Source organism: Rhagoletis zephyria, unplaced genomic scaffold (genome assembly GCF_001687245.7).
Source record: "Rhagoletis zephyria isolate East Lansing unplaced genomic scaffold, Rhagoletis_zephyria_1.1 Rzeph_scaffold_00005, whole genome shotgun sequence".
NCBI lineage: Eukaryota > Metazoa > Arthropoda > Insecta > Diptera > Tephritidae > Rhagoletis > Rhagoletis zephyria.
Genome location: NW_016157089.1, coordinates 757,911 through 776,508, shown reverse-complemented (window position 1 = coordinate 776,508; position 18,598 = coordinate 757,911). Strand labels below are relative to the sequence as shown.

The 18,598-nt window shown below is 36.7% G+C and overlaps 1 protein-coding gene across 1 annotated transcript in view; it reads left to right on the top strand.

Annotated features, from left to right (window-relative positions):
• The first annotated feature begins 14,630 nt into the window (after positions 1 to 14,630).
• The window catches only part of Phlpp (PH domain leucine-rich repeat protein phosphatase), a 42,586-nt gene continuing 38,618 nt past the window's right edge, over positions 14,631 to 18,598 (top strand). Inside the window, exons 1-2 of the mRNA XM_017629434.1 lie at positions 14,631 to 14,649; positions 15,803 to 16,209. Of these exons, the coding sequence (XP_017484923.1) occupies positions 14,631 to 14,649; positions 15,803 to 16,209 (426 nt within the window). The remainder of the gene's footprint in view (positions 14,650 to 15,802; positions 16,210 to 18,598) is intronic.

Sequence of the window (18,598 nt, the reverse complement as noted above, 5' to 3'; positions counted from 1 at the left end):
GCTGCACAGAAGCATGTGCGTATCTTATGTGCTGATCCGAGTCGATGTTTGTCCCTCGGGGTGAACGTACGTTTAAAACGGTGGAAGCGTACCTTCCGTCTATCACAACATGATCGATTTGTTTACTCATTTTTTCATCTGTAAACAGCCACGTAAGTATGTAGCTTCGTTAATATTTTCATACTGGAACTTAGTACAGTCACAATTAGGTCGCTCCCGAACACGCGTTCGGTTGCTACCTGGAGGACACTTGGTGTAAACACCTTTTTTGACCACTCCCTGGTGAATGACTATTAAAAACTTTCCACACATGCGTGGACTTCTGTACCTGAAACCCAACTAATAATCGGGATCGATTACAGTCGTGCACTGAAACTGCATGACCCGTATAAAGACCGTACCCCAGTACCGCAGTTTATTAGGCGACCTTAATTTTGGCCATTTTTAGCTGCAGAGCATTGTAAGTTCATATGTATAAGTTCCTATGTACTATGTCTAGTATGTATAGTATAAGCGACTAATTTAGGTTTGTCCAAAATTTGTACCATATACGAATTTTCAACCCTGTGGGGAATGTCTCTAGATCTGAACTGGTGTGCTTTTGCATGCAAACAACTGGCGAATTAACATGTTGATGTCCTAGGAAGTGTCAATTGCCCCCCGCTGCATCCCTTTTTCGATAGTTCCGAACTAGTCCGAAATTCTATTGTTCCGAACCAATTCTAAAATCGACATACGAAAGAGAAAAGCATCATGATTTTTCAATCTTTTCGGTTCTTCCGTGTGCGATTTTAAATTATTTTCAAAGAAATTTTTTTCAATTTGAAATTAAATTTGTTTGAATGATTGTAAGAAATGTACGTTTACATGCCTTTGGCTGTAGCTGACTTTGCAGAGGTGCTCGCTGTTATTGGTTAGTTCCAGACGGTTCCAAGATGTTAAAATGTTAACACACACTTTTGTTTTGTATTACCAAATTATGAAAAACCATACGCGAAGTGCAGAATGAAAGTGCATTCGAACGAAAAATCCGCCAAACATATATCTATGTAAAGTAAACAAGCCCCCGCTGCATCCCTTTTTCGGTAGTTCCGAACTAGTTCTAAACTCGACAGATAAGATCTAGTTCGTATTGCATCCCTTTTTCTATAATTCCGAACCAGTTCTAAATTCGTCACCTTAGATATAGATTTATAATGAAAGATGTGAAATAAAATAGTTTTTTTAAGAGTACATTTCGCTGATTTTGAACTGTCTGGGATCTAGTTACTATCGGACTGGTTCGTATTTGGCAAAAAAGATCTTTACAGAACTAGAAATTTTATTCACAAGTCCGCGGTTTCCCTGCAGGGAAAGTACAGGATGTTCTAGACCCCCCGTCCACACCCACGTAAAAATAGGACCTACAAAATCTGGGATGCTCTATCTTTAGGTGGTGTTGTTACCGGCTTCCGCTTTCGACCGGAAGTGAGTTAAACTCATCGGAAGTCCATTTTTTAAATGGGATATATGTACATGTTTTTTACCACGAATTCTGTTCATAAAAATACATAACTTTTTCGGAAACTTTTTTCTTGAATGGACTTCCGGTTAAAACAATGGACTTCCGGTCCGTTAACCAAAATATAGAGCATCCCCCTCTTGGTAATTAATATTTTTTCGTTTTCCGATAAAACATTCTCAGAAAATAATTTAAGTAGGCCTTCTTAAGAAAAGCCATTCTCAAAGGCCTACCGAAGAAATACTGGAAATAGTGCTTCCCTGCATGGCTTCTAAAAGGGCGTTTGTGTTTGAATTTAAATATGCATTTTCGATTGCAATCAAAACATATTTGAAATAAACCTTAAATAAACTCTTTAAGGAAGTATGATTTTTATGAATTAAGAACTCCTCCAAAAGGTCTTCTTAAACACGTCCTACAAAGCCCTTCTAGAAGCCCTTATTTGGGTAACGAAAGCAGAAGGCCTTCAATTTCTGCCACTCCATACAAAAAAATAAGGGAATACAGAGTGGGAAGCCTCTTGACTTTCAAGAAGGCCTTTTGGAAGGGCTTTTAGCTCCTCAAATTATCTACTGGCTTTTTACTCATTTCAGAAGTCCAGGACGAGTTGAAGTTCGAAGGTCATTTAGAGGTGAAAAAATTCCGAGAAAAAGTTTCAAACAAAATTCTTATTTATTTTTATCTTCAGAATTCGAATCTGTAGTAAAAATATGTACATACATACATATGTCTCATTTAAAAAAATGACTTTCGGCCAGTCTAACCCACTTTCGGTCGATAGTACCACCAACGTTTTCTTTAGAGCTGCATACGGGCCTTAAGATAGGGCATCACTGAATTGGTAGATCATATTTTTACGTTTTTCAATAAAAAACGTTTCCCTCTGTTTTAGAGGGGTTGAACGGGTGGTCTAGGATACCCTGTATATCGATTTCAGCCTAACCAAGCGAGATATTTTCTTCCATTTCTTTCTTTGTAATAAATTTTACAGAAATGAATTAACGCTTGCCCGAGAAGGCAAAGAAAATGTTTGTCCATCAACGAAGCGCTTGGTTTTTCCAGTGCATTTATGTCTTCTCTTTAAATACTTTGTACCTGTTGATTTCCACCACCAAGCGCTTTTCTGAATAAGTTTAGCAAGACAGGTGGAAGAGCGTGTTCTCTCAGGCGTAACTACTTACCTCTTGGAATTTTCAGTATGGCACGAACAGCTGAAAGACTTAGATGAAAACACAACATTCGAAAAGAATACAATTTCAAAAATAAATTTGTAAAAATATTTTTATTATAATTGCTGTAATAATTACTTAGCATATTAAATAAATGAATAATACCAGTGTTTCTATTTATTTTAAATATTGTATGTTGTTGTATTTTTCTGCGCAAATAATCTAAGAAGAAGTGCAGTTTGTAATTTCATAAATCGCTGATGCATAACCGATTGTTGCGAAAACAGTAAAGTGCCTCGAAGAAGATGAATAAAATTACTAAACAAAAGGCATGTATTGAAATGACTGGGTCCAAGTTGAAAATAAGAACGAATACTCTGGAACAGTCGGACGTCAAAGAATTGAATTCAAAAGATAATGAAGTCGGATCAGCTGAAAGTAATCTTGGAGGAAATATATTAATTGGAAATTATGATGTAAGTATCAACAATCAACTCGACATTTACAGCGTAGGGATATTAAGTAACTTCATAGCTTACTGCGTACCGTGGATGCGCTTTTGTCGAATTAAAAAAGTAAACTTAGTAACAAATAAAAGGTGAATAAAGTAGGTTTTTGGAGATTCAAATCGTTTTAATGTTAAAAAAAACCCCTCGAATTTTTTTTAACCCTTTCCGTCGATTTGTTAAATATATTCGACATTTCATACGGCTGGTCCTGAAATGCGACTGATTATCTCCTATCTCCTATTTCATATTTTTTATTTTGTATTTATTCTATTTCTTTGCAAAGCTTGCTTTTTGTTAGCATTCTAGAAATTAATGGTAACAAAATTAGTTTTTATAGTTTTTTTTTTTTTCAAATTTTAGCGTTGCGACTATCCCATAGCTGAAAACACGTAGTTTTAATATTTAGAGTACATAAATGTGATAACCGGAATAAGTTTTTAAAATAAAAACTAGTTTTTCGAACAATATTTAAATTTATTATAACAATGGTTCAAATTAAAAATGGGCTATATTAAGAAAATCGCACGATTTGAACTGATTGAACAATGCGTTTACACGTATTTTCTTAATCGAGTGAGAAATAAAGAAAAACAAACGATTTGAAAGCAAATGCGAGCCAATGCACTTTTTTTTTTTTTTTGGGTTTTGATATGTGTTGGCGGAGCCGAACGCTCACAAAAGCCAGGTTATTCCTCTCCTTTGCAAAACTGTGTTTTGCTGCCACTACAACGAATGCTCTTTTTTCCTTGATAGTGAGTTTAATTCCTCCTTGGTATGGACTTGATTTTTGTAATTGGATGAATGTGCTGAGTCGTTGACAGCTCTGCTAGCAGGGTTGCTCTGACAGTTGATCGCAACATGTATTTATGTTGCCATTGTAGCAAACGGTTTGGTTGTTAGAATGTTATCGAATACGACAACAAATTTAATAATTTGTGAGTGTGTATATTAGTGTATGACTCGATAGGCTTTAGGCCAACATTGTAGACGAGACAGAGAGTTCTGGACATGTATTCGCGTTACAATTAAGAAAGACATAAACCAAAATTAAACTGTAACGATATCTTAGAATTTTAAATGAGCTTCTTTTATAAAATATGAAAGTTGTGATATGTTGCCAATGTTCATACCTTGGAATATGTTAAAAAAGTCACTATTATTCTTAACTATTTTATATTTATTTCTGACCGCATTAAGCCTTTCACACCTAAATATTAAGTGCTCATAACTATTAGTTTCTCCACACATGCATCTGTTAGAGCCAATGATTCCCACTCTGTGCAGATATGCTTGATCATAAGTGTGTCCAGTAAAAATTCTGTTTATAGTTTTGGTCTCTTTGGCAGCAAGTGTGCATTTATTGAACCAGGACTGTCTGGGACTTCTCGGAAAGATCTGAGCATATAAATTGGGCTTATTACTTGAATATAGTAAAAACTGATTATACCAGTCTTCTCTGATAATGTTGTGAATTGTTTTTAATGCTTCTTTAATAGACAACTTTACCTCAAAGGTTTGAGATACATTTGTAGCGGCTTTGGCAATTTGATCAGCCTTTTCGTTGCCAGCTATTCAAATATGAGCTGGTGTCCATATTATGTGTACTACTATGTCATGGCTAATTATTTTTTTTAAAACTTGCTCTATGTTATAGTTATCATTGTGATTTTTAAGGAATAGTTGGCATGCTACCAAACTGTCCGTAAATATCACAATTTTCTCATAACCTAGATTGATTGCTACCATTATTGCCTTATCTATTGCTTGGACTTCCCCAAAACTTGACGAAGACCTAAACCCAATCTTGTAAGAATATTCTTTGTTCTCACATTGATCATATACTCCAATCCCCACACTATCCTGCTGTACAGACGCGTCTGTAAAGAAAATTTTATAGTTAGCTGTGCTATAATCGTCAATAATATTCGCATAAATTGATCTAGCTAATTCCGTCGGTGTGTTTTGTTTTTTGTCAGGAAGGATTTTAGTCTTGACAGTGATGTTCGTGGGAAGAGCAACGTGATCGGTCACACCTAGACGATCAAGTATGTGTCTAAATTCAGTGTACACTTTGCTATAGCTAGAATTAACATTGGGAAATTCTTTAATGGCCTGTTTACATGGATTGTTGGTGGAAAAAATTTTGATGATCTCTTTAGCAGTTAGCCACTTCGCTCTTTCTGCAGGCGGCAATTCATTGGCCAGCGCATATATTAACGGTATTGGTGTAGATGGGGTCACTCCCAGTGCCCTTCTTAAGAAGCTGTTCTGATATGTTCTAATTTTTTTGTCCACAGTGATACAGCTATTGGCAGTAGACGTTCTGGCATATTCAATTTTCGATCTTACCATCGACCTGTAAAAATTGAGAGCTACATTGGGCCTTAAGCCCGCTTTAATTGTTGTTATTAATTTGAAAAGTTGGGAGTTATTAGCTGATTCTTTTATTATAGAGTCAAAGTGCTCAGTGAGCGTGAGTGAGGCGTTAATATTTCTGCCTAAAAACTTAAGAGACTTTGTCTGCTCAACACGTAACCCATTCAACGTGACATTAATGACCTTTTTACTCCCCTTGCTTAAATATAAAACTTTAGTTTTTGCAGGATTGCAAGAGAGATTTAACCTCTGGCATATATCCCCGATTTGTGTAATTTTGTTTTGTAAGTTGTGCGTTGCCTCCTCTAAATTATCCCCATAGGATGTCACAATAAAGTCGTCTGCAAATTGACATAAGTCTGTGTTTTGGTCCCTGATGCTATGTAACTCTATCGTATAGATGTTGAATAAAATTGGGGACAGGCAGCTGCCTTGAGGTATACCACCACTAATCTCCATTGTTTCACCAGCTAGATTCAGCCTCCTAAAGGCCAGAAAGTTTGTAACCCACTCCACTATGTTGTCTACTACTCCCATACTAGTTAACATTCCTCTCAGTTTGGTGATGCTGACACAATTGTAAGCGTTACTAATGTCAAGTGCACAAATTAAGATTTTACGTCCTTTATATTTGTTGATGGCAAGTTGGTGCAGAAGGTAATTTACTGCCATTGTAGCTGATTTTTCTTTTCTATAAGCAAAGGTTGTGTACGGCAGAATATTATGTTCTTCCATGAATTCAACTATTCTATTCTTCACACATGAGTTCACACACTTTAACAGTACTGACATCAGAGCTATTGGTCGAAAATTCCTATAATCATCTAAATCTTTGTCTTTTTTAGGGATTGGGACAATTCTAATGTTCCTCCAACTATCAGGAATTTGATTGGTAAGCCAAATATCGTTCAAAGCTGAACGAATATTATTCAGTGAACTATCTGGTAACGCTTTAATCATTTTATACGTTATTCTATCTTGTCCACCTGCTGAGTTTTTATTTTTTTTACTTAGTACTTCAACTAGCTCCTCATATGTAATGGCAAGACTGCAATCCGGAATGATTTCCTTATTAACTTCCTGAAACTCTTCGTTAGGGCCAACTTGTTGTTTTAACATTTTAAGGTATTCTTTAACTTCTTCTTGTGGCCACTGAACCTGATTAGTTCTCTGATAATCCCCCCTTACAGCTTTGACAAACCTCCATGCATCTTTTGTTGTAGGATTCTCATTAATTTCATTTATTTTATTTTCAAAACTGTTTCTCTTGGCTTCCTTTACTAGCTTTTTCCATTGGGATTTCATGCTCTCCAAATTGTCTAAATTTTCTACAGAAGGCAGTCTGTTACATTTGTATTGAGCGACCTTAAACAATCTAAAGGCCTTTGCTAACTCATCATTCCACCAAGCTTTTGGCCTTCTTCCCTTATTTAATCTAACGGTTGCATTTTTGATTTCTTCTTGAAGTGTATTTTCAATGGATCCAATATCAGGTTCTATGTGTGCTTCTTTTAAGGCTTTGATTAATTTGTTATTCGCTAGAAATTGCATCTCTGAAGTGACTATTGTGGGACTTTCAATTGTAATTGGGAAGTGATGGCTACCTCCAATCGTTACTGGATCTACCGACCATTTAAACCTGATGTTGGAATTTGTAAAGGCTAGGTCTAGTACCGAGCCATTTGTTTGCCTGAGATCTCTTTTGTACGTTGGGGACCCATCATTAAGATTTATGAAGCTGTACTCTTGTATAGTGTTATAGAAATTTTTGCCTCTACATGAGCTGATAGTATCTCCCCATTCTACAGCCCTAGCATTGAAATCTCCCAGTAATAAAACGTTGTGGTGGCCCTCTAGGAAATTAAGCACTCTTTGAATTTCTTCCTTGAATATACCATTAGGAATACTAGGTGGGAAATACACCGCACATATCGTAATGTTGGGTTTTAGATTTTTGGTTTCAGCAATAAGAACATCAAAATTTGTACTATATCTAATTTTGGGGTGAATTTAATACCTTTTTTAAACAATATCGCTACTCCTCCATATCCATCAGGCCTATATTTTCCAATGGTGTTATAATTTAAAATTTTTTTGGAGCCTTGATGTGAAAAAGTTTCACACAGTACTCCTATGTCATATTGGTATTTGTTTAGGTAAAATTCTATATAGTTTGCATTTGTCTTTAACGATTGTATATTATATTGTAACATCTTCATGTTGCAATATTTGACATCTTCTAACTAGCTGAATTTCATCATCTATTGTTGTACTGTCAAATTTTAGTTTTAGATTTTGAATTGCTTCTAATTCGGACTTGAGCTGATGCTCAATGCATAGTTTTTGTGTTATTTTGAACATTTCTGTTAAAAGTTTTTCAACTTCCGTCACCCTGTTTTTGTTATACTCTTTTTTCTCATATACGGGTTCACCACTTGCTTTTTGAGCAGTCACTGTACGTTTGCTATTATTGCTTGGTTCTGCTATAATAGCTCTCTTTGCTACTTTGTTGTACTTAACTTTCGTCATTCTCCTATTAATTTCCTGGTTCTTATCTATTATCTCCTCTCCAGCGCCTAGCTGTGGAAAACCTGTATCCTCTTCATATAAAATGTCAAATCTATTTTGCCTATCTGGGTAGTACGTCTCTAGTACCTCTTTTCTAGAAAGCTTCTTGATCGTTCTGATGCGACCGATCTCGCGCTCCTTCTCCCACATGTCACACTTGTCCTTGTCCGTGGCTGTATGGTCCACCTTACCACATAAAATACATATTAATTTGTCACAGTTGCTATCACATTCTTGACTTCCACATCTAAGACATCTGCTTCTTGATTTACAAGACATTTGCGTATGTCCTAATCGACCACATTTTCTGCACTGTCTCAGAGGAGGTATATAATACGAGACTTCTAACTTAGTATATTCAAATATAATGCTTTTAGGGATATCCTTACCTAAGAATCCTATTTTGATTGTAGTAGTAGGTACAAAACGTTCTTTCTCATCATTTGTTTCCCTGCGTGTAAAACGATGCACTGAGGAAATTGGCACACTAGAATTTGCATATTTTTTGATGTCATCTACATCATAGTCAAAGGGCACACCCATGGGCGTAGCCAGAACGAAATTTAGGAGGGGGCCCATACAAAATAAAAAATTCAAAACCAATAACTTACTTATGTACTAAAATTTTTTTTATTATAGCTTAAAATTATTGTAACCAATAAAGGTAAATATGTTGTACAAAAAACAAATAGAAGTTCACAAAAGTTGATATAAAACTATTCGTCGATTTAAATTGTTAACTTTTTACTGAGCATGTTTATTTTACGAGGAGGAAGCATCGAAAGCCTAACCCCTTCCGTGTGAGACTTTAACCCAAACAAAAATTCCTACCGCCATGTACCGTTCCCCTCCCGGTACCACCTTTAAGGATTTCGTCGGGATTATAACACTGTGTGACTTATAAGGTTATAGATCTATTCTCTTCCTCTTCTTCCTTTTTGGCGCCGTAACCGCCAAAGCGATTTTGACCAACTGACGCCTATTAGAAATGCCAAGTGAAGCCAGAATACTTTCAGAGCTGGGGCGTCGGTGTCCATTCGAACGACATGATCAAGCCAGTTGAGCCGCTGTATTTTAATACGCCACATACCAGCACGGGCATGATGAGTGATTTATAGTGTGGTTTTCGTACGTCGAGAGAGGACTTTACTCCTGAATTGCCTACTCAGTCCAAAGCAGCACTTGTTGGCAAGAGCGATTCTGCGTTGGATTTTCATGCTGACATTATTACAGGTGTTAATGCTGGTTCCCAAGTAAACGAAATTCTCTACTTCCTCGAAATTATAACTGTCAAAAGTGACGTGGGTGCCAGGCGCGAATGTGCTGATTGTTTGTTTGATGACAGGAGATACTTCGTCTTGTCGTCGTTTACCACCAGACCCATTCGCTTTGCTTCCTTGTCCAACTTGGAAAAGTCAGGACAGACTTCGCGGTTTTTCTTACCGATGATGTCAGTGTCATCGGCATAAGCCAGCAATTGTACGCTCTTGTAGTAAATTGTTCCTAAGCGGTTCAGTTCTGAAGATCTTATTATCTTCTCCAACATCAGATTAAAGAAGCCACATGAAAGAGAGCCGCCCTGTCTGAAACCCCGTCTGGTGGCGAAAGGCAACAGAGCAGAGCTGGTGGTATTACTCAACGTCATTTTTCACAGGCGTATGACAGACATAGCGGCATATACCTTTAAGTACTGTCGAAAGCGGCTTTAAAGTCGACAAATAGGTGGTGAGTGCGGATCATTTTCTCGCGGGTCTTTTCCAAGATTCGGCGTACTGTGAATACCTGGTCTATGGTAGACAATACATTCGATAAGACCTTGCAACCTATGCTTAGAAGGCTGATCCCGCGGTAGTTGGTACGCATGGCGGGGTCGCCTTTCTTGTGGATTGGGCAGAGCGCACTTGAATTCCAGTCGTCGGGCATGCACCTTATTACCTCCTTGCCATCGTAATTAAATAGCTCAGCTGACAGGCCGTCAGCTCAAACAGCTTTGGCACTTTTCTTCATAGTCAGGCGCTGGGATATCGACTCCATCGTCATCGACTGGGACCTCGAAGTGCTTCCGCTATTCAAAAGGGTCGAAAAGTGTTCCCTCCATAATCTGAGTACGTTCTGGACATCGGTCACTAGGTCGCCATGGTTGTTCATACAAGAGTCTTGAAACCTTCCGTAAGTCGCTCAACTCTCTGCTAAAAATTTCGGGTGTTTTTTCTGTCGGACAGCATTTCAAGCATTTTCTCACACTCGTGATCGTACCAGTAATTAGCGGGAAATGTGGTTCCACTGCTCGCGCAAGTCGGTTTGTTGAAGAGTGCTCTCTCACAGCAGGTGTGAGGGTCGAGCGCCGAATCCATTGGCCGTCTGTTTTGATTGCAGCTTTTCGACGTTGAACTTTCCCTGCATTGTTGGGGGCCCTTTTTTTGCTTCTCCGAGGTTAGGTCGTATATTGGATGCATCAATATAGTAGTGCGAGTCGATGTTTGGCCCTCGGAGTGTACGTATGTACATCTAAAACATGGAAGCATGTCTTCCGTCTATCACAACATGCTCGATTTGGTTTCCCGTTTTTCGATGTGGAGACATCCATGTAGCTTGAGAGAACGAAAAATGACACTGAAGATGGAACAACGCCGAAACCGGTTTGTCTCCAAACCAAATTTGACAAGGGACGACGGAAAATCGTTCCACAATACATCACACTCCTACCCTGTCGGAAACACCAACAACGAAAATGAGAATAGCTTGATGGATGTTTTTATGCTAGAACCCAGTAATACATACTGCCAAGCTTCGGGCCCCGGCGAAGTGGATCATCCTCAGCCCGCCGTTTCTATGTGGAGGCTGATTTTTTCGACACTGGCACCAAAGATCCCTTCGTTGCCCACCTTGGCATTTAAATGGCCAAGCACGATTTTTATACGTGTCGGGGGCAGCGCTAATATGTACGCTCTAAGCTAAGAGAGCCTTGGATGCCTCGTCCTTCTCTTCCATCGGGGCATTGGCACATGTGAATGAGATGTTGAAGAATCTCGCTTTGATGCGGATTGTGGCTAGACTTTCGTCCACTAGAGTGAACGCCGGTCTCTCTCCCACCACAAATCCAACACCGAATTGCACTCCTTTACGTGGCAACTGTAGTAGACGTCGCAAGGCTCACGCTTACCTTCCTCGCCCCGTCCATCGCATTTCGTGGATGGAGCTGATGTCAGCCTTTATTTTCCCTAGGACTTCAACCAGCCGGGCAGAGGCACCATCCCGATTAATCCCCAGCGCACGCGGGGTGTTACGCCCTCCCACTTTACCTCGCTCCCAAACTAGCGTTCGGTCGCTACCCAGAGTATTCATGGATATAAATATCCGGACGTAGTTAGCTGCGATTTGAACCGTAAGCACACGAATCACTTCTGGCCACTCCCAGGTGAATGGCCGTCAAAAGCTTTGCAGTACTGGGAAATGTACAAAACATAGTGGCCAAAAACGAATATCTCAACTAAACCCTGATGAATTTTTTTAAATTCGCTCTACATACCTGTATAATAAACCAAATAGCCGGACAAAACGTTAAATGATATACATACATATGTATGTATGTATAAGTATGAGGGCGTATTGAACATTTTGAGTACGCAGATTTTTTAGGCTGGTATATTTATTTATGCTAAATATATTACTTGATTTTGTTTTGTCACACTTTAGAAGTAAACGTCTTGGCTGTTCACCCAACCGCTTAGTAAAGACACAAACCTAAAGACAAAGTAATAAACAATTGAACTATAAATTTATTTATAGTTTCCGTTCAATCAATTTTTGCTCATTGTCGACTGCAGCCAGGTTTTTACCCTTTTAAAATGGAAGTGCTTTGAAGTTAGAGATAATAACTTGATACAGAACCGGATGATCCACATATCTACTTTTCAAATCAATTTACTAATTATTTAGTTAGCGTTGGGAGTATAATTTGTTATACTGTATATATATAGGAAAAACCTTGAAATTTAGGGGGGGCCGAAATTATCAAGCAAGCATTTCGTGGTAGTATTTTTGAATATCTAGGCAAAAATTTGAAAGTTAGGGGGGGCCCGGGCCCCCCCTGCCCGTCCCTGGCTACGCCCATGGGCACACCCCTTACCACACCATACGACTCAAAGGCCGTATTTGGGATAAAGGGTCTAAGTCCACGCTTTTTAAGATCGCTATTGATAAGAAGGAGTTTGCTGCATTTGCAGACTTAAAGGTCACTTTATATAAAGTTTTGCCGATCGCATAGATGAGATCAATGTCATTAAAATTGAGGTCCCTAATTCGGCTTCTTAAAGCCAATCCGTTCCTAACCTTTAATTCGTTCAATTCCTTGCACTCTGCTGCATCAACTAATACAAAGTATGTTCCACAAAAATTTGCCGGGTATAACGGTGAAACGCGCTCACCCTTATCTGCACCCACGCCTATTTTCGCGCCATCAGCTATTACGGCTTCCACCTCCATTTTGTCACTAGCATTTTCTGTATTAACTTTTCTAACCTCCTGCACTAACTCATTCTCGATTGCAACGGCAATCAAATTTTCATTAATCTTTTCGCACAGATTGAGATCATTGGCTTTTTTATCTAATTTGCACTTTTTATTTAAGTTCATTGTCGATGTGAAAGATTCAAAGTCGTTAGCCGATGCCGCCACCGACTTTCTGGTCGGCGACGCCATTCCGGCTTTAGTCTTTTTTGTAGCCCTAGGCTTCACTTTTTTTCCCGAAATTTACTCAATACTAAATTAAAAATACAAAAATGGTATGAAAAATTGACAAAATACTCACAATACTTGATAATCTGCTGGTTTATGCTGCAATTTGCACACAAGTAGATAGAAAATCTAACTGCACTTAATGGCAATTCACCGGAGCTCTAACGGTAGTTATTCCTTTATAGAAAAAATAAAACACAATCAATTCGGCACGTCCAATCACTCTCGAAGTAAAAACGCGAATGGCCAATGCACTTTGGAATTTCAAAGCGTATTGAAATTTGGTTTATGTTACCTTGTTTATACCTACGGAAGAACCGCATTAACAAAAAACCGATTTGACTCAACATATTTTCTTTCAAGCATTTATACCTCTGTCTTTATAGCGCACTCGTTGTAGCCGTATTCAAAAGTAAATAAACGACATTTCTTTAATAATTAATTTGCGCGGTTGACCGAAATGGAAGCAAACAATAATTCGAATTTATTATAACACTTGGGGTGTTCACAGTTCGTTCCAAATTGTGTCCCAAAATGTAGACGTCTACATTTTGAGACATTTTTAGCATCAAACTGTGAGCACTCCTTTCTGGCAGTCGTCGCAAAACTTTACTGGTGTTGCCAGACATTTCTTCTTTGCGTCCATTTTTTATATGTCGCCTTTCGATTCTGGCTCTGAAAAATTTTAATTGTTTAACTTAATTACCGATTGCTAATATTTGTTCTTTCTTTTCCGTGATTTGTTTGTTTTCATCAGCCATTGCGCTCAAATCAAATGCAAATATGAAAAACGTACTTAATAAATTAAATAAAAATTATTAGTATTGCCACAATGCAACCCTGCTGCGAGTTTGCAAAATGTAGACGCGTAAAAAACATACCTTTGAGTGTGACCAAATGTAGACGGCGTCGTTTTCTAATTTTGTATGTGAAACAACAACACCACAGATTTTACGGTTAGAAAACGTCTTAAAATGCAGACGTCTACATTTTAAGACACTATTTGGAACGAACTGTGAACACCCCAAATAATTCATATTTTAAACGGGCTGTATAAAGAAAACCAGCCTATTTCCACTTCACGTCAAACGAATGATGCCTTTATAGTGGTTTTCTAAAGGTGTTCTTACACGATATGCATTTGCATCTGTAAATGTGACTTTTTCAATACATATGTAATTGCGAATGTCTGTCAAATTCGGAGTCTTTATTTAACTATTTAAAAATACGTTCTTTGAAAACGAAATAAACTAAACTCAAATGATTCTACCTGTGTGCCAGATGAAAATAGAAACATTTCTATTTCGTATGTACGTGCATCTGCTTTGTACAGAAACAAATCTTATTTGCCTCTACACAATAAGTTGGCATTTCGTTATGTAAAAAGTGGCATGTACACATGCAAATATATATCGTGTAAGAACACTTTAACTGATGTGAGAAATAAAAAAACAGGTTTGAAAACAAATTCAGGTCAATACCTTTTTCAATTTCAACGCGTTTTAAAATTTAGTTTATGCATCCGTTTTGAATCACAGCGAACTGAGTCAAAGTGCTTTATGTGTCGGTACAAGGTATGTGTCCATTTTGAATGCCTGCGAACTGATTGAAAGCGCCATTTACTAAAAGACCTATAGCAAACGTTTATTTTTAAAACTGAGCTATCTGAAACAGGTCTGTCAATTTGGCTTAGACAGTACCCTTTGCCATTTTGGCAGTATTTTACTTCAAATGGTACCGATATTTTTAAATTTGTCACAGGGCTCCAAAATGGCATTTTTGAAAAATAGTAATACATATCTCGATAAATTTTTCTGAAATTTTTAACGTGCACTACTTTTTCTTCAACAAAAAAATTTTAGGTTTCTAAAGTTTATATACTGGTTTATTTTATTTTGGTTTGTACTTATTTGGCACTTTTATTTTTCTATTTGGCACTTTATTATTCCAAAAATGGCTCCTCATAATCTGAAATACCTACAAGAGTCTCCAAATGTTTAAAAGATTGTCAGCGGAAGGAAATTGATTTTCCGTGAGCGTACGCGAACAGAAAATTTGCAGAAACTTGAAAGTTAGACGAACAGCTGATAGAGATTTTGTTTACATTAACAGCTCTATTCTGCACGTTACCGAAGATTTTGTGGCCGGAAAATTTTATTACCAAAAAATGTTACCACTTGTCACCGCGATTCTAGGTACGTTGGTAATGCAGAGAGCACAGAATGCGAAAAAGGTTTAAAAATTGGCACTTTAATTACCGGTTATAAAATTTATGTTACCAGCGCAGAATAGACCTGTAAAAAGTATAAAATTGAAAACGTAAGAAAAAAAATCCTCAATTATTATCCTGATACAGTTCACTGACTAAACGAATAATTACTTATTTCTTACAAGTTTAATTAGTCGCATTTTACTATTTCAACTTTCAAACCATCAAATTCAATTTAGGGATTTGCGTAAATTCCAACCAGCTCTTCTTGATCAGCTGTTTTCTTGTTGGCAAATTGCTGTTGGCTAAAATATGTATTTACATATATGTATAATATGTATGTATGTAAAATATGTAAGTATATGTGTAATATAAATGATATATGTATTTTAAAAAGTAAAACATGTTCTAAGCAAGGAGAAAGTAAAAAGAGCCGCACTTTGCTAACCCTTTCGCTATTTTGATGCCATATGGCGTCATGGTTTTTTGAATACCCACAGATTTAACTAAGCTTATCTGAAATTAAATTTTTATATCCAACGCGGTAATGGGAAGTTTCATAAACTATATTTTAATACGGTATTGTTATTTTGATCCTTACTAGATGAAAAATTTCAATTTTAAAACTTAACTAAAATATCGATTTTCTTCAATGAATTAAAAACAAATTGATATGCTATAGTCTCCAAAATAGTGTCAAATATTGCTATAACTNATAATTCTTTTGTTATAGAGGAGTTATCTCGCCAAAGTCCACTTGAAATTGATAAAGATAATTTTGAGAATCTTGATGAAAATGAAAAAGAAGAAGAATTATTAAAAGTGGCAGATCAGGGAGGAGTATTGGAAACATTTAAGAAGCTAAACGATTATCGTTGGAAAAAAGACAGATGGACCGCCCCAGAAGCACATTTTGAAGAACAAACGCCCAAAAACAAAGTAAAGACTCCACTACAATACTTTTTGGATTATTTTACAGATGATATTCTTAATGAAATCGTGGCAGCAACCAACCAGGCATCGCTCATAAGCTCGGGGACTTCAATCAAACTAACCATGGACGAGCTAATGCAGTTTATTGCTCTAGAAATGATGATGGGTACAATTGCTTATCCTCGTCTGGCAATGTATTGGACGAAAGTAACTGAGATCCCTTGGTTTCGCCAGTGTATGACTAGACCCAGATTTCATTCTCTACGCAATAGCTTAAAATTCTCGTCGAGCTCCAGTATGAACGACAAGCTATTCAAAGTTCGCCCACTTTTAGATGCATTCTCTAAAAAGTTGTATACATTACCGAAAGATGAGAATCTTTGCGTTGATGAAATGATGGTCCCCTTTAAAGGAAAAACAGCACTTAGGCAATATATGCCTAAAAAACCCACTAAGTGGGGTATAAAAATATTTTGTCTTTGTAGTTCGAAAGGCGTTCTCCATGACTTTGAGATTTATCAAGGAAAGAATACAATAATTGGTCAGAAAAAGTTTGGGTTTTGTTCCGATATTGTCATTCATTTGACAAAAACGATTCCCGAACACAAAAATTTCAAAATATATTTCGATAATTATTTCATAACACTTGCTTTAGTAACTTATTTAAAACAACGAGGAATATGGGCTACAGGAACTATAAGAAGTAACAGAATAGGAAAAGTACCTCTTCAATCGGAAAAAGATCTTAAAAAGCTTGGTAGGGGTAATTTTGACTTTCGTATTGAAGAAATGAAAATATATATATTGTAAGATGGCTTGACGGGGGAACTGTACAGCTTGTGTCGACGATTTACGGTGCGGAAAAGTTAAAATCGAAATTCAACAACCAAAGCTTATTGCTATGTATAACTACGGTGACCATCCGTTCTGTTTTTGCAGGACCGTACTGTTATTTAAAGGTCTGTCCTGCGTAGTTTTTCAAAATAGAAAACCCCCTAAATGTACTAATTTTTCCCAAGTGTCCTGCCTTTGTCCCGCATTTTCTTCGACATCTTAAAATTAAATTTCTTAATCGAAATAAAAGCAGTGTCGAAACTAATTGATAACTACATAATGGTAAGCTGGTTTTGAAGGTTCAACCAGTCAATGCGTTCTAAAGCCAATTTTCTTTTCAAACAAACGTTTTCGTAATTTAACCTACAGTTACTTTGCCGATTTCGATGAAAATTAGTGTTACAACCGACCAAAATCGAAAAAAGTGAAATTTCAATCATTTTCTTTTTACAGTAAATGAAAATCTGATGAGAAATGTAGATGTTACGGATCACGATCTGCACAAATTATATACATTTGCAAAGGGCAAAACTGTAGGTCATTTCATGAGATATTGACGAACAACTGAAAACAGTACAAAAAATATGTTTTTCGAACAAATATCGAAAACACTTTTTTGAAACCATGGGTATTTTTTTCGTGTTCAGCGACCCAACGTTTGCCTAAAAAAATTACTTTACAGAGGTTCATATTTCGTGTAAAGTAATATGTAATATGCCTTATTATAATTTTGTAAATATTCATTTCAAAAGGGTTAGTACCAAAGAAGCGAATATGATTTATGTTTAAAATTTAAAATTGGATTCACAATTAAGAAATATACACTCTTCGTTATTTAAATAGCGCACTGGACTATATCCTTAGTAGCTACAGGTTTCCTTTTGTTTGTTTGATATTCATATATTTTTTATAAAACGTCTACGTCTAAACCCGATATTAAAATTTTTGGAAAATTAAAATCAAAAAAAAAAACAAAGGGGCGACATTTTTTTTGTGTTGACGGTGCTGCGCATTTTCTTCCATATAAAAATGTTGTCAAGCATACAGGCCGGGAGAAAGTGAATTTAAGTTTGCGATAAAACTCACAGGGATTGTTCCTTGAACAATTTAAAGAGACACGTATTTTTTCTTTTTGCTCAGAAATGCGAATTTTTTGAATGATGAATTTTTTTCTTTTTGAGTACGAACGCTTTTTTTTCCTCTCTTAATAGCAACTTTTGATGAAATCGTTTATAACTGCCGCAAAAAAGCAAGGATTTTAACGATTTTTTTTTAAATTGCAGTTATTGATCTACCGAATCGAAAATTTTTCAAGAAAAAAATTAAAAAAAGGCGTTAGTACTAGGTACTCATGAAATTTGATGTGTATACATATGCGAACGGCAAAGCATAAAAGTACGTTTACATATAAATATAATCTCAATCAGAGCTCGTTAGCTGTCAAATTGGTTGTGCTTGTTATTCACACAACTCGAGGAAAAGTTAAACTTCTTCTCTGTGCCACCGTGGTCACTTTTTTTTGCAACACATACTAGGCCATTTAAATATATTTTAACTGAATATTTTATTAAAAATACCTTTACAAACCTATTTTCCTTACTAGCGTCAATTTTTGTTTACTTTAACATTTGACATTCCTCCTCTTCTTTGCAAGTATAATCGATAAAACTGGACACCAAGAAGTTATCGGTTTAATCTGAGATATTTTTAATTATAATTTTGCATGGCTAATCTCTTTTTCTAATAACAGATTAGGGAGTCA